This window comes from Neodiprion virginianus, chromosome 2, assembly GCF_021901495.1.
Source record: "Neodiprion virginianus isolate iyNeoVirg1 chromosome 2, iyNeoVirg1.1, whole genome shotgun sequence".
NCBI lineage: Eukaryota > Metazoa > Arthropoda > Insecta > Hymenoptera > Diprionidae > Neodiprion > Neodiprion virginianus.
This window is the reverse complement of record NC_060878.1, coordinates 24,800,986-24,821,103: the sequence shown is the minus strand read 5'-3', so window position 1 is coordinate 24,821,103 and position 20,118 is coordinate 24,800,986. Positions and strand designations below refer to the sequence as shown.

The 20,118-nt window shown below is 35.8% G+C and overlaps 3 protein-coding genes across 3 annotated transcripts; 2 read left to right on the top strand and 1 right to left on the bottom strand.

The window, feature by feature from the left end:
* The first annotated feature begins 177 nt into the window (after window positions 1–177).
* On the top strand, window positions 178–3,737 carry LOC124298034 (F-actin-capping protein subunit beta). Its single transcript, XM_046749592.1, has 4 exons — window positions 178–442; window positions 1,168–1,379; window positions 1,471–1,843; window positions 2,601–3,737. Exons 1-4 carry the CDS (start codon window positions 440–442, stop codon window positions 2,832–2,834), a joined length of 822 nt encoding a protein of 273 aa, XP_046605548.1. The 5' UTR covers window positions 178–439; the 3' UTR covers window positions 2,835–3,737.
* Window positions 3,738–6,098: 2,361 nt separating this feature from the next.
* LOC124298043 (U6 snRNA-associated Sm-like protein LSm8) lies at window positions 6,099–7,563 on the top strand. Its single transcript, XM_046749601.1, has 4 exons — window positions 6,099–6,361; window positions 6,436–6,476; window positions 7,244–7,371; window positions 7,450–7,563. The coding sequence occupies exons 1-4, from the start codon at window positions 6,331–6,333 to the stop codon at window positions 7,538–7,540; spliced, it is 291 nt and encodes a 96-aa protein (XP_046605557.1). The 5' UTR covers window positions 6,099–6,330; the 3' UTR covers window positions 7,541–7,563.
* Window positions 7,564–7,758: 195 nt separating this feature from the next.
* Window positions 7,759–20,118, bottom strand: LOC124298019 (protein suppressor of sable). Its single transcript, XM_046749558.1, has 8 exons — window positions 19,094–20,118; window positions 15,651–16,038; window positions 15,078–15,297; window positions 14,570–14,922; window positions 13,684–13,906; window positions 12,575–12,903; window positions 12,256–12,487; window positions 7,759–11,785 (listed from the first exon to the last, which is right to left on the bottom strand). Exons 1-8 carry the CDS (start codon window positions 19,135–19,137, stop codon window positions 9,768–9,770), a joined length of 3,807 nt encoding a protein of 1,268 aa, XP_046605514.1. The 5' UTR covers window positions 19,138–20,118; the 3' UTR covers window positions 7,759–9,767.

Sequence of the window (20,118 nt, the reverse complement as noted above, 5' to 3'; positions counted from 1 at the left end):
CGGCAGACGTCGCATGAATGCTGCAGCAAGCGCTGTTAGACAGTCCCTTACAGCTTTGCTGTTTGCTCGCTTGTTTTGCGTCGCCATACACCAATCATGCATTATTCTGCCGTATGGCGCTGCCGATCAAGATCTTGCATGATCTGACGGCGCATGAAATGCTACCTGGGAGTGAGATGCAGCAAACCGTGGTACTCAGGCGGAACCGTTAACCATATAAAGGGAAGAAGAAGACTTTGGTACAGGCTACTGACACACCCTTCAAATGTCACTCTTTTTGTTGCTTCAACAGAGTCGACAAATTTAACAATCAACGATATTAGTCATTGCTAATTATCATTTCGTGACATTCCAATAAGTGTTACTCTATTTCACGTAAACGAATTGTGAATTCAGGATTTATATTGCATTGGTTTTGGGTGTACCGCTGGCATTCACCATGGTGAGTCATTTTAGTCTGTCGTATTTATTTGTGTATATGTTAGATACGACCGTAGCTCTGTTATATTATTGTCCGGTTATGGATCACAAACAAATTATTACGTTGATCATCTGAGACTGCTAGACACGAAATTCAACATTCTCGCAACATGGAACACAATACATTAGTTCGAATTACAAACATAACCTATACTTTTAAATCTTGCAATTCAAAATGGCCCATCGAATAATCGGAATTCTTGTACAAGATTGTAAATACATATGCTAAGAGTACTACCATGTCAGGACACGAAATGTGTTTCAATTCAAGGTCTCATATCTATATATTCCGAACAAGAAAAAAAAAATTTCCTTATGCGAAAATTAAAGTTGGTTCTTACATGTGTGTACGCAGGGTGAACTACGACCATCGCCCCATAGACTACCAATGTATTCCTTGTGAAAACTGAGACTGAAGGGCTTTTAATTCCTCATGCGAAATTTGTCGTTTGTGAATTACAGAACTTTCAAATCGATTAATCCATTGGTCAACTTTACATAGCTGTAAGCTGCAAGTGAAATATTTCAGATCAAAAGTAAGAAAGTTTCAATTGCAGATTTGTACGAGGAACACATTGGTAGCCTGTGGGGGATAGTCCTGGGTCCCCTTGCATAAAAATTTTGAGATAAATGCTCTTTTCTTACTATTAATGTCTTACCAAATTTTATATTTTCATGACTTGAAAGTCGGAACAACAAATGGATTGTGCGTTGGATCTCATGAGACGCTTACCCCCCCAGCAAATTGAAAAAAATCTCAGTGATTTGATTGACCTTGTACCAACTTTGTGTGAAGACTTATTGTCCTCCGTTGACCAGCCTTTAAAAATAGCCAAGGATAAAGAATCTGGTAAAGATTACCTTTTATGTGACTATAATCGAGATGGAGATTCATACAGGTGAGAAACATATATCTGTATTTGTGTAATATTGTTAATGAATAATTATTCAAGTTCTGGGAATCAAAGTATTGAGCAATCTTTATTACAGGTCACCATGGAGCAACACGTATGATCCACCTTTGGAAGATGGATCGATGCCTTCTGAAAGGCTAAGGAAATTGGAGATAGATGCCAATCATGCATTTGACCAATATCGAGAATTATACTTCGAAGGTGGTGTATCGTCGGTTTATTTATGGGACCTGGATCATGGTTTTGCAGGAGTAATATTAATAAAAAAGGCAGGTGATGGTTCAAAGAAGATAAAAGGCTGCTGGGATTCGATACACGTTGTTGAAGTACAAGAGAAATCTACGGGCAGAACTGCCCACTACAAATTAACATCTACAGCCATGCTCTGGTTACAGACAAACAAACATGGTTCTGGAACTATGAATCTTGGTGGAAGTTTAACTAGACAGGTGACCAAACATATTTCTATGCAAGTCTGGCGATTATCCGACCTAGTCCATTTCACTAATGCTGAACATCTTTCATAGTAAACTACTGTTCAGGAAAATGAGATTCTTTCCATGCTGTGTCGCGTTATTGGTGTCAGGCAACGAACTTCGTAAAAAAAAAAGACTGCACACAAAAACAGTATAACGTTAAAAAACTATGCATTATTTCACGTAGTTTGTTGTTACTTTAATGAACAATGCATAGGTTCGTTCCTAAAAATCAAATATCAGTACACAATAATTTTTACTTGTTATCGGCCTAAAATTTATTAATTTGTAGTGATCTAGTTTATATTATACCACCATTCTTGTGCCACTTCACAGGGCAATTATAAGATGTAGCTTCTCGTGTGCAAGAGGTTCCCTTTGTAGTTGCTAAAATGATGTTCAAAATTTTATCGGAATACTCGTAAGATTACAAAAGTCTACCACGAAATATTCCATACATAATTAAATGACGTAAAACAGTAAAATTATGTTACGATGGGTACTATCTACTATGAAGCTAACTTTATAAAATTCAGTACTTTTTAAAAACATTCACATTTGAAATATACTGTTCCCAAAAACTTTTCTGACATCAAAAAGATCTGAATATTTCTGTTGTTAATGTCTAAATCTATTCTAACTTCGCAATATTCTGCAATTTGTTCGATTAAGGTCATGTAATCGGATGACCAAATAAATCAATCTAATTTTTATGTTTTTGTTTATTCAGGTCGAACAGGATGCGGCACTAAGCGAGACATCACCTCATATTGCCAACATTGGTCGAATGGTAGAGGATATGGAAAATAAAATTCGAAATACGCTGAACGAGATATATTTTAGCAAAACAAAAGATATAGTGAACGGTTTAAGATCGGTCCAATTACTGGCGGATCAAAGACAACAGGCTGCACTTAAGCAAGATTTAGCTGCAGCATTGCAAAAAAGGAATGCGAATAATTGATCTATCGAGCTGTACGAGGGCTATTACGATTGTGATTAGGAAAGAAAAACATAATAACAAGCTGCAATGGCCAATGTCGCGTCAAGTTGTTATCTTTTTTTGCAATCGAAAATTTTCATCTCAACGGTTTTAGCAGTTGATTTGTTTGTTCTCAAACATACATAGATCCTTTGTTTTTGTCACATGGTTGACTAACTTCGAAATAATTTTTATTATCCCCTTTTGATTTGTTGAATTCGCCAGCAACCTCATTTCAGTTTGACACATAATGCGAATTAATTTGATATTCAATTTGCAATTATAATTTATTCCAAAGAATTGAAGTGATGTCACGAATTTGTAAAATGAGCAAACATGTGAGTCTGCTACTTTACTACGGTCTGCAAAGTGAACCATCCTTAAAGTGTTTTGCACGTGGTGTCGTAACGTCGGTTCGATTTACAATTCGTTGTGATGTGATCGTTTTGAGAAAGTACACTCTGGTCAGCTAGGACCAATAAATTATTATATGAATTGATTATCGAATAATTTGTAAAATATAATCTCAAAACCTGCCTCGCGGTGTAATTAAATGAAAAATCTGCAAGATACTTATTCAGCACTAGCTTACCAGAGCGCACTTTCCGAAAATCACACGATCATTCTACATAAATTCCAATTCGATTCAAAGTTTCACAAAAGAATGAGCTTCTCATAGAAACTCTTAAATTGGTCACGTGGTAACATCCTTAAAATACTTTAACCACCTATTTGCAAATGATGAAATATGTTATATACTGCAATAAAAGTTTCCTGGCTGATGTTAATGCGTGAATACGTATTTGCGTGGCTAATAGATATCGTTAAAGTGAATGGTAAATGAAAAAAAATATATCGCCCAATAATAATTATTATTTCCCTTCACTTCGAATTATTACTAAAATCACACTTGAACTTTATCATAGGAAACAAATCAAGATTTTTTCTTCAGCGATTCTGATAATGTAATAATAGTACCAAATCGCTTGAATTTAATATTCTAGAATGTTGCGATTGAAGGACTATTATACTCAATTTCGTATGGTCTAGTAGATCAAGGACTGCGAATGTTGTGATGAATCAATTATTGCTGTAAAAAACTTATCACTAGCCTCAGTAGAGTAGTGCTCCAAGTAAATTGAAAAAAAATTCATGCGCGAGCCACAGATTTATAGCGGCCGAGCCCGAGTACGAGTAGCGCTGAGAGTCGTCAAATTTGTTGCTATCGACGAGATTTTCAGTAACGGTTCTGGCTTATTTGCGGTGTTTGTTATCGTTTTTTCGAAAAAACAAGCGCACCAAAAAATACCTTCATCCGGTGTAAGAAAATTCAAGATTAATTGTTGCGCTATCTGTTATAATAGTTTTTGCAACACCTGCATGGAAAGTCCATTTTTATGCACCATTTATAAGCACCGAAAGTAGTCTTTTATACACGTGTGCGGGAAAAACTTTCGCGCATTGCTAGGGATGTGAGAAAGAAAACCTTCGCACATTGCCGGCGGTATAAGATTAACCTTCGCACATTGCTAGCGGTGTGCGAAAAAGACGGTCGCGCTTTTATCCACAGTTGCGCATTTTGCAAACAGCTGCACTAGCGCCACCGACGGAATAGTTTGTCACTCTTTGCCGTGCTCGACATCGCTGCATCGTCACTGAAAAGACATCGTGCCGTGGTTTCGTGTAAAAATAATCGTGTATGTCGGACTTTCCACTACAGGTGTAGCAAAAGATAGAGTTCGATACTAGTGCGAAAGTTGGGAATGCCTATCTCGCGTGAATGCGCCACACTCGCCCTTCAACTCGTCTACGGGCCCGTGCTGCGCCTTCACGCTTGTGCGGGCATTGCCACCTTCGAGCACTAGTATCGAAAAACACTATTGTTTCACCGCACTGAAATTTTTAATTCCGGTTACCGCTCAGTCCTTGACTATTTTCATTTTCTAACACAATCGGAAAATATAGTTCTAGGTAGAAAATGAAAATTAGTTTTCTAGTATCCGTTACTATTCTTTTTCATTACGATCACTGTTGCTATACTTTCTATTAACTGTTAGGAAAATTTAATGCTTGTGCAACAATAAATTGACGCTAAAGCCTTATTTAACTAAAAAAGTAGAGTAAACCGACAACAGCGTACAATGGTTACGTGTACCTCGTTTTTCGTAATTCCAACAATATTGAAACAGTTTTTTTAATGATACCTGATTTACTCAATTTTTCTAGTTACTGTAAGAAATGAATTTTTCTCAGTGTGGCACTGTTTTAGTGCCAGTAATTTGAATATAATAATTGAAAATTCATATAAAATCGTAAATTCAGATTTCCAGTCCGGATGAATGTAACAGTTTCTTTTGAAAGTGTTTCCTAACGAACAAAAAAAATTCGAACTCTTTTTAAACGAGTTTTGATCTTCGTTAGGTTTCAGAAAATCAAAAATTCTTCGTCGCGAAACTGTTTAACGAACGCAATTATTAGGAAGGGATTAAAAAACAACTTCAGTTCTCTTTCATCGAAACGAAAGACCAGACGCTGAACGTTGATTTATAGTTGTCTATCTATAATCGTAAATGAAAGAATTGTTGCATTAAAATTCATTTTATTAGCTTTGGGTTGAAAAAACGAACTTTTCAGCTCAAACAGAACCGGCGTTATGAATTTTTGAAAGTGAGTCTTCCAAGCCAAAAAATACCAAATTATCAAACTTTCGATCCCCTCTATTTTACGATATATGTGAAATAAAAAATCCTGGAATACGTATCCCTATTTTTTCGATATAGAACCCGTGAAAAAATTTTAAGCCACATCAAAATTGTGTCAGTCGATTTTTATCTAAATCTGTCCGATTCGTCAAAGAATGTCCCATATTCAAGGTTATTTCACGGAACAATAAATTAAATTTGTTATATTCACCGTAAAACTATCAAAATAAACAGTTTGGTCGTGATGCAATCGCTACACACATGACGTCATCATTTGCATGCAAAATTCGGGTCAATCCTGTTGGTATGGTTACCGACTCAGATTCAGGTCTTTTACCGACCGCGTTTTGTCTAATATTGTGCTGCGCTACTCCCCGGTGGAGAGTACCACCTTCGAATGGTTTGGAACCGAGGAAACTTACGCAGAGGACACTTCGATCGATTACAACTTTTAGATCCAGGTCAGCGGCACCTTAAACAGCAAAAACTTACGCCGAAAGCGCCAGTAACTTTCAGTGGATTACTATGGGATCGCTGCTACCGCTGCAATTTTTGCAGCCCATGAAATCCCACCTTAAGACATTAGGTTAGCTGTGCGCTTCCTTTTGGTGACTTGCGGTGCTATTTATTTGGCAACTCTGCGATTAGACTGATGGCGTCGTTGCAGCGAAAACTGGTGAAGTGGAAAACGCTATAATACAAACAAACAAAACGATTTGTTGAAGTATTTTGCTTCTACTGATTACATTGGCCAACCTGCTCTACCCTTACCAACAATGGCCTCAGGACTTGAAAGTTACGTAAACCGTATCCTTTTTCCTACCCGAAGTTGTATTTATAATTTAATTACATAAAGGTTATGTTTCCTCAATGTTTACTAGATACTGTTTCAATAATAACTTCCGACGGTAGGAACTTTATCGTGAGTATAATATGATCTCGCTTCTAAAAGATTTTTTTCTGTGAAACGAATCGCTGTGGAGACGCAGTCGCGAACCGATAGCAACAGAATATCGTAATTTATTAAATCTGACAAGAGTATGACGAAGCCCAACTTGCTCTGGGAAATAACATAAAAAGTTGGATTTCACTGCACCATCTGATGGAGATGCTTTATACCAAAAAGTGTGTTCATGTAAAGCTATGAAAATTTACTGGCTGCCAACCACGCTGTTGTCTACACAGTCGTTCTCAGCTGCCTAGGCACTGTGAATCTAGCCTTTTGTAGGACGAAAAATAATTGACTAATTGTATAACTCTTGTACATTAATCAGTCTTAGGAGAATGCTATAATTAATCTTGATTGACAACATTAAATGTCATTTACTTTGGTTATGATCACAGCGTACAAAACACTGATATGAAAGTGCCACAGTCAGCGCAGTACTACATGCAATGTCTAACCAAAACATCCCAAACCTTTGTTGTTTCATACAAGAATAATACCAAGAAGTGTATCCTTGCAATAAGTGGTAATATAATTACAGGAATACATTTCTTCAAATATGACGTCAAAACTTTTTTTTGGCTATTTGTAGTCAACATTGGATGTAGCATTGTACTGAGTGTAGCATTTTCACATCAATGATGCGCAGGCGTCGATAATAATAAAAATCTTTATTATTTATCCATTCTATTACTCCTATTCATTAACATCATCGAATATTCTGAACTATGTTTATGTTTCAGGGTACATTGAAAGGATTTGATCAGACAATCAATTTGATTCTCGATGAATCACATGAGCGTGTGTACAGCGTGACGCAAGGTGTCGAACAAGTTGTATTAGGTCTTCATATTATCAGAGGAGATAACGTGTATGTACACACAATAAAATAATGTACATTTTCAAGAATGTCAGTAATTCATGTAAACCAATATTCCTGTATTTACAGAGCAATTGTTGGTGAGCTAGACGATGAGATGGATGCAAGAATTGATCTTTCAGCGATCCGAGCTGAACCACTTAGCTCTGTAGCGCATTAAAATAAATTTAAAAAAATTTTAAACAGCGTTTTTCTGAATACTCCTTACTTTATTCCACATTTTACTAATTGGCAATCGTGTTCTTACAACATATTTGGTTTTTTTTTCAATGCACTTTTAACTTTAAGGAAATGTGCCTGAATTGAATTGAAACAGGTTATTTATTTTTGATATCAAAATGGAAACAAAGAAAAAACAACTCAATTTTTCTCAGTGCCCTAACATGATTAAGTCGTTGAAACTGTAGTTATAACACCGGCAGCACTGTTGGATCAAATAAAAATATGAATAAAACGGTAGGTTAATAAGATACTGCTGATTATTTCAAGTCTCGATTTTGTAATATTACCCACTAATACTTTACATAAATTATAAAACACTTGTATTAAAGTTAATTATAGGCATATTATTCTATAGATAACGATATTAATTTATTTTCGATTGCATGGTAATATTATTTGCGATGGAAAAATGAATAATGCTTGTAGCCGAAAAACTATGTTATATTACTATATCTGCATAGATACAAACGTTTTAAATAAATTGTAGCACTGATAATTCTACGTAGAATAATTAAGTTTCATCAAATTTGATTCAGGAAATATACACTATTCACATATCACTGGGAGTCATTACAATATGTATATTTAAATATGATTGCTAATATGATTTCTTAGGTGAATGAATAATAATAATTTTTCAGTTCAAAATCACCATATTAATTTTATATATTCACTAAATTTCAATTTTCTCGTTTTAGCGAAATGTGTTTGCAATGAACAAACAATAAGAAATTTAGTATTTGCTGAGGTTGCATCATTGATTTATTACATGATACTTCTATAAATTTTTTTAACATATATCTTAAATTAATAATATTAAAGTTGAATTTAACAATCAAGTAAATATTATGCAATAATAGAGTCTGAGCTGATGATAACTTAGTAAAGTATGTATGTACAGTTGGAAGACGTACAAAAATAACACGGGAATACATAATACCAAGTATCGGTAAGTAATACACATGTAGTAAGTAATTTAAATTCAATCATTAAGGAGTTGTGTCATGAATTTCATAATTAGTATTTTTTCCTCCAACTAATTCGAACTAGAAACTCTATGTACAAGCTTCAATCATCATTCTGTCTAATTTGTTATCCATGATGAATCGGTAATTATTGAAATCATTAATCAATTCACATCATTTCATTTGTATGGTTATTAAGTGATGTACCAGTATACAGAAAATCGTTGGTATATATTGTCCGATGCCCGTCTTAATAATCAGAATTGAAACTTAAACATATTGATACATATTAATTTCTGTATTTCAAACTTCGTACCAGATTCCATGATTAGTATGAATCAATTGACATATCTAGTTTGAAATCATTTTGCCAAAACTATTTTTACAATTGCGACGTGAATGTTCTCCACAGTGGTAATAAATTTAAGAAAAATAAAACTAAGAAAAATTGATGTATAGCAACAAAATATTACATCTTGTGTAAATAATAGTACATGATAGTAAATTGTGGAAGATGTCTTATAGTGGATACTTAAAACAGGTTACAAAGAGAGCTTGGGGAATACAAGTGAATTAAATTCAATTGAAGTTGTTGAGGCGATAACAGGGGTAATACAAAAAAGTATGTGTTTCAGGATTGTATTGAATAGGTCTGCATTTTAGGGGAAAACAATATGTCAAGTCAAGCCACTTGAAGATAATTTTCCTTCATAATGAATTATGGCGATTTGATAAGCTACACATCTTCAAATATAAAATAAGAAGTAAAACTAAGGAAAAATTCTGTACTGATTATTTTTAATGCAAAGTTATTTCAATCGATAAATATAATATCGAATAACTACTAGGTAAATGAAATATACTTAAAGCACACAACTTTAAAACGGAATACAGATGATGCACAATCTGGTCAATTATTATAACACTTGATTCGCAATTTTTTGACTGATGTTGTCAAATCTGTACCAGCTTTAATATTGATTTCTGGATACTCAGTACCCAGGGATTACTCGGTCGTCTATCAAATTTAATGTGATGAAGTATCTCGTTGCTAACTTATACGAGCAAGAGCCAATTTACTCAATTAGGTCACATGCTCATTTTAGCTGCCTCATATATTACTTGTCATGTTGGCATCATTATTAACCACTTTTAACATGTGATGCTACAAGTCTCACTGTATGCATACAATTCTACAATTCACGGCGGAGATCTTCTATTACTACTGTTATTATTACTTCTGTTACGATTTCGTCTGCGTATCCGACCCGACCCTCGCCGATTATTCTGATTTTGATTGCCTGCGTTCCAGTCCCCTCCATTACCCCCAAAGTTAGGAGGTGGAGGTCCATTGGGACCAAAGCCCATCATGTTATCGTTAGGTCCGAAGTTGTTGAAATTACTAGGTGAAAAATTCGGTCCCTCATAATTTGGTCCTTCGTAATTTGGCCCGTCATGTCCGAATCCCCCCATAGTAGGTGCAGGGCCCAACAAACCAGCCCCACTGTTACGCTGGGCGTTAAATCGGGGATCAAAATTCATCTGATTTGCAGGCCCCATATGTGCGCCATTCGGCCCCATGTTTCCCATTGGCGGTACGTTGGTCATACCCGGCATTGGTCCCATGTTTGGCATATTTCCCATCATTGGCCCATTCGCTCCAATATTTCCCATCATATTCATTGGTCCCATATTTCCCATCATTGGCGCATTACCGCCCAAGGCCATGGGTATGCCTTGAGAATTAATCGCCTTCACATTATCTATGGGTGGTGGCTGAGAATTTGCGGACATGGAAGGTATAGCACTGCTAGAAGTTGGTAAAGCTGCATTTTCTAAGGCTTTTCTACGTGGATCTGCCCGAACTTGTGGTGGAGACTTTGGTGTGTCTGGTTTAACAGGTGGCGGGGACATCGGCGAGTCGGCGAGGTCTGCGTCAGTGATGCGAAATATTTTTCGCAGTCTAGGGTCATTTTTGACCTGCGGGTCGTTTCTAGTCAATTTCAGACCTGTATAGTAAGGTCTTGGTATATCTACTACGTATACTTTGAACGGCATGGGAGGATGCGAAGATATACTCGCATCTATTTCTGTACAAGGAACATGTGATGGTGCAGGTTTGAAAGGGAGGCTGAGCATTTGTCTCAGATCAATGTCTGATCTGGTTGACGTCGCTGTTACTATTCTCAAATCCGTGTCTCCAAAGTCTGAAGGGTATCGTTGTCTCAAGTCCATATCTTTTCTTCTGTGATCCTGATCACTTTTAGCTCTTAAATCTGTATCCAAGTGAGTATCCATGCTTGTTATTCCTGAACTGTAGATACTATTCTCTATCCTCAATGGTTTTGATTCTTTCTTCAGCTCTGATCTCGCCGTTGGTGGCGGACTGTGTAGCTTATGATCCTCTCGTCGTTGACGTGGATCCCTAGACATTCTTGGATCTCTCGAAATGGGAGTGGAAGTATTATTCATGTTCATATTAGGTGAAGAGTTGGGGCTTGGGATTCCGTCTTCTACTATCGTTTTCAAACGGACGGACATACTAGATGTTTCCGAACCTTGGTCGAACGCGGGTAAAACACCAGTGTACACGTCGATTTTACTCTTTCCCTGATGGTTATACTCGGTAGGATACTCAATCTTGACTTTTTTTGGAGCCAAAGGTCTCTCAACAGGCTCCAAATCAGTCTTTGCCACATTTTCAACGGGCTGGTCCGTCTTTGGTAGACTATTCCTAACTTTGCTATTCGTTGTTGAGCTGTGAGCTTTAATAGTTGACAGTAATTTTGAAACTTCAGCGCTGATATCAATTTTGCTCAAGTCGCCAAGTTTATCTACAATAGCCGCAGGTTGAGGTACAGCTAAAGTTTCGACTATAGAGGAGGACGATGTATCTTTATGCCCACTTGACTTGCCGTCAGCATCAACTTCGTTGTCATCCTTTTGTGTGTCTTTCAGAACGATTGTCAAGTTACCTCCATCATCATCGTCGTCGTCTTCATCATCAGAGTACCAATCACCTTGTTGATTCTCCAAATTATCTTTGATGTGATCATCATCCATGTTTTTGAAACTGTCTTGAGCAGCTCGTTGCAGCTGTTGAATTCTTAGAAATAGTTCTTGCGCTCGTTTTGGTAAGTGCGATGGAATTTCGCCATCCTCGTTGGAGATGCCTGATGCTAAAGATACACTTGAAGATTGGGTGGACATTTGCTGCTCTGTAATAAGTGAATAATAATCATGAAAACAATTTACAATGCCCTGTATACTGCATTTATTCGTTAGTACTTTAAATAATTGGACAGATTAGTATTATCTTTTGTAGGCTGACATCTGAAGAAATATCTGAAACCATCCATTGAGTATTCAATTTTTTTTTCCACCAATGATAATTGATGCATGGAAAAAATTGTGTGCGGAATTTCATATTAATTTTGCCATATGGAATAAAAATTGATGAAACAGCAATCAAGACAGCGTGATTTTCTGCTGGCAATGTAAAAGAATGCATCCAAAATAAGTGAACAAAGTGTGAAATAATCACTGATCCATCCACTTTTTTTATTCTTTCAGACGGTAAATAAAATTTTACAATCCAAGTACACGAAAAGTGTGTTTTGCATCAGATTTCTCGTCGTTGGCATAAAAATAAAACTCAACAAAGAGAAAAAATAAACAATATGCCTACCTTGTTTCAATTTTTCACTACTTCTATCTCTATTATCTTCTTCCTCGACAGGAATTTCTATAATCAGCTGAGTTTCTTCATCCCTGTCACTTTCCTCATCAACTTTTGTATTTAGGTTCGCTGCTTCTTCGGCTATGCTCACAGTAGACAGCTTTGCAGGCTGCAATAAAAGTTGCCTGAGGTCCACATCTTTTGGCGCTTCAAACGTTGCTTCATCTTCAACTTTTTTTGCCTGCATGAATGAGATTTGCAGCGTATCAGAAGATTGCAAAAGTCTGTGAGAAAAAAATCTTCTTGTCATAATAATAGACATGTTTACCTGAGCAGCAATTTCATCCTCCTCAACATCTTTTGTAAAGTCTTCTTTTTCTTTGACATCTTGCTCTTTTTCAATATCATCGCCAGTCGATTCATTGTAAAATCCCATGCTAGCAATTCGCTGCTGCAATAATAGCTGGTGTTGCAGTTGTTGTTGAACAGCCAAGCCCAGAGCAGCATTGGGTAATTGAAGGCCAAGTTGGTTTGCAGACTGAAGCAGCATAATTTGTTCATAAGGTACGCGATCCTCATCAGAGCCCCATCTAGTTTTTTTTCCTGGTGATTTTCTTTCTTTTACTCCACTCTTTGGCTGGGTACCTGTATTCTCAGCTATGAATAAGAATAAAAAAATATTAAAAATGCTGAATTTGTGTTCGAGAATAAATGTCGTTACATGATGCAAGATTAGGAGTGAAAGTAGTAAACTAAGTTACAGATCTAATTGTTCACCAGAAAGTTGCGAAGTTTCGTGAGAATAAAGTAATGTCATTTTAAGTTGTACAAACAATACTTCAAGTCATATCTGTTTTCACCAGTTTGATAATTTAGAGTAACGTTTATCTAAAGGTCACAAAAATGTGTTTTAAAATGTATTCACTTGATTGCGTGATTACTCATTACTCATCGAAGTGACTCCAATCGCCAGCGAAGAAACTGGTGTGGCTGTGCAATTCAAGAGCAATTTCCAAAAGAGGAAATCAAAATTGAAGTCTCATCAAAGTTCAATGCTTTAGGATCTTTTCAGGCTCTCGCGAATATCTTCACTTTTTGGGTGTAAGCATAGTCTTTGAGGACGATGCATATGTATGGTTATGTACATTAGAGTGTTTCAAAAAAACCGACTATTTTTTTGTTTTTCGAAGAACATTGAAAAATCTTCCGAGTGTCCCTCAAAAATGACCTCGGTAAAATATGAGCTCTTAATATTGATATTTAAGGTGGCGATTCTCAGTTTTCTAAAAAAAAAAAAAATAGTCGGTTTTTTTTAAACACTCTAATGTACCTGTTTCATAAACTCTTACGGATATTATAAAAATGTGCACATTTATATACAATGTTGCAATTTGGAGTATTTCACAAAGCCCAAGTACACAAATCTTTATTCCTCACCTTCATCGTCTTTTGTTTCTCCACCGTGAGTGGCATTTGGTACTGGGACATTCAGTTCAAAGAGACTGGGGATTTTCTGGTTTGCAAGATTCTGATTCACTTGTCCTTGAGCTTTGGCAGTACTATTGATCATCATCAATGCTCCTTCCCTAGTGAGCCTTGGAAAGTCTCCCAAAATCTCTTTCGGTGCTGTTTCCAAGTGTTTTAGTAAAATATTTTTGACCTGCGGAAATAAGTGGATATTCAATAAAATGGAAGTAATACAAAATGCTTTAAAAAAAATTCTTCGTTTATGATGCAAATTAAAATCGATGAAGAAATCACTATTTCTGTCCCAAGTGGAGTTTTTTATCAGGTTGACATTTATTAATTATGGTGGAATTTATTGAAATCGTGCATAAATTCTACTTCATGATAAAGTTGAAGGTATCGCCAGAGATAACTACTTAACACTTTGCGATTCTTTTAAACTGGATAGCGCAATACAATTTCAAACTCCTAATTTTACAAGAGTGCGAGTTTCCTGAAAATTTGCTACTGATTTCTTCAGTTTGAGAATTACTTTTAAATTTATACAAAAGGTTTTGCTTTATAGTTGTTACATTACCAGTTAATAATATTAAGTGTGCTAAAATATTCATTCAAAACGAGAGTAATGTAATAACAAACAAAACTCTACAATCCAAGTTTGTCAAGTTCAAAGATGAAATATTGACTAGTTTATTTCATCAATTTTATTTTCATAATTTTACCTATTTGTATTGGAGTAATGCTGATAAACCAGAGGTAAATATATCAATTTCAAGGTTTCAGCCACAAATCAAGCTTATTGTTAAACGTGATTAAAGGATCGATTCATAATACACTTGAACGTTGTAACCCTTACCTGTTCATTAAGTGGACTGTGAGAAAATTTGCAATTTTCTCCATTTGTGCAATTTAATCCAGTGTGGAAAAATTTACATGGAAAATCATGATGCATATAGAGGCACTTGTCTCTCTTGGCACAACAATCCATAAGGTAGAATTTACAAAGTTCCATTTTACGTGGAGGAAGAGCATTGTGAGAAAATGGACAGTCATCCCCACGGTGACATTTTCCTTGCATGAAGTACACACAAACAGAGTCCGGGTCCTGGATATGATCGTTGTTCTGATTTCTACGGTTGTTTCGATCATTCCGCATGTGGCCTCGCCCTTTATTTTTGCCTCCTCTATCATTTTTCCCACCCCTACGACCTGTAAATTAAATTGATCACCGTAAAAATTTATGCACTCGATCATTTAAAAGTATAACATCTAGTGAAGAAAAATGTATAAATTAATACGTTCTGAATGAATTAGAATTAAGAAACAGACTTCTGAAAAACTCTTTCATCATATTTTGTACAAACCTCCGCGCCCACCACGCTTGTTTTCATTATCTCGATGTCGATTGAATCCGGAACGATCTTCGTAATCAGACCCACTCTCGTAACTCTCATAGTCATTGTTTAGACGTCTTGCAGGAGAACTGTGTTCCCGGGAGTCTTTTCTGATTGGTGAAGCACCTCTGACAAACAGCATCTCGTCATCATCTTCATTACCATCTTCTTCATCACTTGGTTTTCTCCTCTGATCGCAAAAAATCATATGAATAAAAATTTTGTACATGTCAAAAAAATCTTTGGATACAAAATTCAAATTAAAGACATCTGTCATATTTCTGTATTTTCATCATTATCATTTTGAAATCGCCTAGTTGTGACAATACATAAAATCAGAAAAAATGAAATTCCATGGATCTTGAAAGAGCTACGTGACTTAAGTTTCAGATTGCAAATAATCAGTAATATTCCCTCATCAAAAGTGCGCCAAACAATTTGCTCTCGGAAGGAAATACCTATTATTTATAGGCATTTATAGGCAAATGATTATGAATGATAATATTCTAAAGTATCTTACAGAAATTTGGTATGGCGCATTACCTTTTGTTCTTTACTACGGTCTTCCTCCCTGTCTTCACGACTCCTTTTTCTGCTACCTTTATTACGATTATTTTTATTTTTACTTTTATTATCTTGACTCTTAGCTTTATCTTCCTCTAATGCAGCTCGTATTGCTTTCTCAACATCACCTGCCCAGTCCTCAGATGGATTTTTATACTTATTGAATCTATCAAGTTTACTTCCTGCTTGCACAAGTGGCTTTTTATTTTTGTTAAACTTGGCATCAAAAATTTTATTCTTGGGAGGCTCTTGCTTTGCAATAGGCTTAGGTTGTTCAATACCAGGCTTAGGTATAACCGGAGGTGGAATCGGCTCGTCATCTTCGTCAGACGGGATCTCTCCATCTTCCAAATCTTCATCATTGTTGCTAAATGAATAAAAATAAACATGCTTATAACATTTGATTTATTTTTCCTCAGTTCAAAATACCAGCTGCTATTTTACAGTGGCTTGAAACAGATCATGATGAGTATGAATGTGTTATTATATGTGTATTAATGTTTGCTATTATGAAGCCGAAACGTCATGTGTGCAAATGTGTTCGCAATTGCGTTGTTAGAGCTAGTCCAGTTGTGGTACCTTGATGTTGCTAATGTTTGAGACCTTCTTAGAGACATTGGTAAAGTATCCCTACCGTACATGTCTCATTTAAGAATTGATGTCAACAGAAAAGATTGCTGACTCTCTTATTCTTGCATGAGGTGATTTGGTATCACACAACCTTACTGGTTCAGGCCTTGTTTGTCATTATTGAAATCACAATTAAGTACTTTGGACTGGAATTATCACAGATCTATCATTACATGTTAGTGATTTTTACGTATATCATTTTTTAAAAATTTTCTCATGTACTATTATGGATTTCAGAATAAAGGCATGCCATGATTGCCAATTCACTTTGAGCCCAGCAAATTAAAATTGAAATACATTTGCTAGAAGGGAGAAAATTGTGTTGATAGCATTCAAAATAGAGGTGTCCCTCCTAAGAAGCTGGCATTAAAATTCTTCATTCATGGCAACATATTGAAGAATTTCTCATCCTTGCAGTTTTTATGATAAAAACCACATTAGATCTTCGCTTACAAGTGATTCGAGCTAACATTAAAATAACTTGTTCAAATTATCGAGGTGTCATATTTGGCTGTGGTGCTGCATGAAATTGTAATAGTTGACACTATTTGAAGATTAGTTGGTCTTCTTGGTAGCAGATTTATTATCAGGAATTGAGAGAACCTGAAACCTCCAGTTTCAGAAGGTGAGTAATTATTACTGATTGACATTTGCTGCTGTAAATCTAAAAATGTCGTAATATCAAGTATAAAAATTACATAGGGCTAAGTACCAGCTCATAATTTGATTGAACCAAAAAAGCGAAATTTCCAGTAGACGGGTACGATTAAATCAAATTCAAATAAGAAATGTAAGAAACAGACTAAGAATATTCGAAAAGTTTAAACTACCGACGATTCAGGAAAGTTATTGTTTCACGCTGAAATGAGTGAAGCTACCGTATTCACGAAGCGGCCTTCGAACGTCTGAAGGATCGACCGTATGGAAGCCGCGATATGAACCACGCAGAAAACATTAGTCAGTCGGAAAACTATGCCCCCCCCCTCCGCCGCTTTGTTAGTAACCGTACAGCATGCATTGAAATTAACAGTTAGGCGAAATTAGGAAATTAACAATAACCCGCGGCATCTACACTATGTACACGAAACAGACAAATTTTACCCCTGACAGCATAATGAATAAATATAATGTTCTGTTACAGATTAATAACGTGATATTTCCGAAATTTTCCAATTTTACCACAACATTCTGAACATTTAATTTGAGAACAAGTAATCTACTATATTGATAGTGATATTTCCCAAATTTTCCAACTTCAGCACACAATTCAAAATATTTAATTCGAGAACAAATAATCTACTATATTGATAGTGATATTTCCGAAATCTTCCAAGTTTACCGCAAGATTGAAAATATTTAATTCGTGAACAAATAAACTACTATATTTATAATTACCTCACACCAGAAGTCATTGAGGAATTCAATTCAATTGTCAAATTTTTTTGTTTTTTTTTTTCTTTAAATTTAACGAATTTTTGCCAAATTCGATAAGCAAAAGAAATATTTGAGAATTTAAAGTACGAATGAAGTTGTACGTCAAATCTTTGCACTTTCGGCGTGAGTCACATATTCCAAATAGGCTCGCATGCTATGCTCTATTTTTTTCAGAAATGGTAAATGATAATTTAAAAAGTGGTAAACTGATAGAAACTTATAATAAAACTTTGTAGCACTCTATTATGTATACCGTGTATACGATATGCTTGCACAAAGAGATCGAGTATTTAATTTTTTTCTGTCTTCTAGAAAAGAATAGATTGGAGTTGGAGTTACCTTACCACACAATTGAGTCATCATCAATCATTAGCATACATCAATAATACCACATTTGCAGCATAGTCATCATTGCAGCATTATTTTATAAACATCGTTGAAACTGTTGGTCGTGAAGAAACATGACGTCATCGGCACCTGTCCATCAATTCGTTTTGTTCACGGGTGTGTGTGTGCGTGTGTGTGTGTGTCTATGTGCGTGCGTGCGTGGTGTGTATCGCGCAGAGGCGAGCAAGTGAGCTTATGAGCGAAAGTGTACTGACGTACATACGTATACACGTACAAGAATGTGTAAAGTATCGGACGTTTCAAACTATCCCCTACTGCTCCGGCAGCTGATGGGTGTAATTTTTGTAACAAACAATATACAGAAACATGTATCATATGTTAGAATCGTATTGGCTTTTTCTGTTGCTTGACAAGAATGTAAAATTATTACGTAACGCAGTGATTTTACTATCGGGAGATACAAGTGTTACATAAGATTAAATTGCATCGTTGAAACCTTGAACCTATTGAAAAATTCCTGAAAGAAAAATATAAATAGATATAAAATGAGAGGCTTCACGACATTCCGGTTCGAAATGTATACTATGTTGTAATTACGAACAAAGGATACCGAAACATCGTCGTTAAAGTGTATTTCACAAGATTTTGGACTGACGTTGAAAATTAATATGAAGTACCGTTTGACCTTCCTGTATGTTACAACGGTGAAACGAAACGATAGAAAAAGCCAATATCAGGACTGATAGGAATAACAGTAATGAGAATGAGTAAACCGACAAAACAAGGTCACATTCAACTCAGTGGAGTCAAAAGCGATGAAAATGTAACTTTATACGAAATATTAAAGGCGACTTTTAACTTTACCATGTACGTGTGTACGATTGTATTGTATTGTATGTGGCATGAATGATACGTATAAAATTTACGTTTATAGATGCATGTCGTTGTTTTTTTGTTGTAATTGTCTGTCTTTTCTTGTAGTGATTTTTATGGTATAAAATGGAGCAAACCTTTCGATTTGGGTCTCGGCCGCGGAAACACTCTCTAGTGCCATTGTTTGCTTATTGATTTTGTTGGATGAAATCAATATACTGACTGCACTAATCGATGAACGGTGATTGATTTTTGTACGTTGCGCGCCTAAATTCTACCATTTAGGGGCAAATGTGTAGTTTTTTCGCTGTTTTCTTTCTCCTTGACTGTTTCGTTATCAAATATCCCGATAGCCAAAAATAACGAATGCCATCAACGGTTTGTGCGTTCGTCTGATTTATTATTAATATTTTCCTCGATTTTTCCAACTCAATTGATAATTTCGATATTTGAATTATATTTGAGGCAATGATGGTCCAAAATCGTAAGTATTTTCACTTTGGATGAAATTGTTCACTGTATTTTCAGAAATTGCGTCTCGCAGCTCTAATAAGCCAGCCAGCGTCATTCTAGCTGACGTGGCGCCGTGGCAAATGCGAATACGACGTACGAACCAGGCCAAGTATAGAAACGCGATAAAAAGGCTCCCAGTGAAAAGCTCAGATATAATCATATACGTGACCGTGTACCGAGTTTTCTACTGAACGTTTTTAGTGAAACCTGTCAAGATCTGCCGCGTTCAGATTTATTTGTCGGTATACGTTGTTGCTTTCCTTATTATTGCTCGACCGATATATTAAGTATCGCAATACTCATGGTTAATAAATTTAAGAAAACATGACGAAAAGATAGTGTGTAGCGGATCGTATTCTCGGGGCTTGGCTTGGCTTGCTTGGCTTAGCGTGGCTTGAGCTCGCGTACGTGTGTATTTCTGAGTATTTTGCTGTTCTCGTTAATTTTTTTTCAGAGTCCCTGTGTACGTTTATTTATATTTTTTCGTGTCTTTTTGCTGCAGTCAATTATAGTGAATTATTTTTGGCAAATAGCGAGAAATGTTCAATTCGTCAGGATGTAGAAGATGTTATAAATATTGTGTAAATATCAATTGATAAGCGAAACTTCAAAGATTAACTAAACATGGCCACATCTGGAACTATTCTGA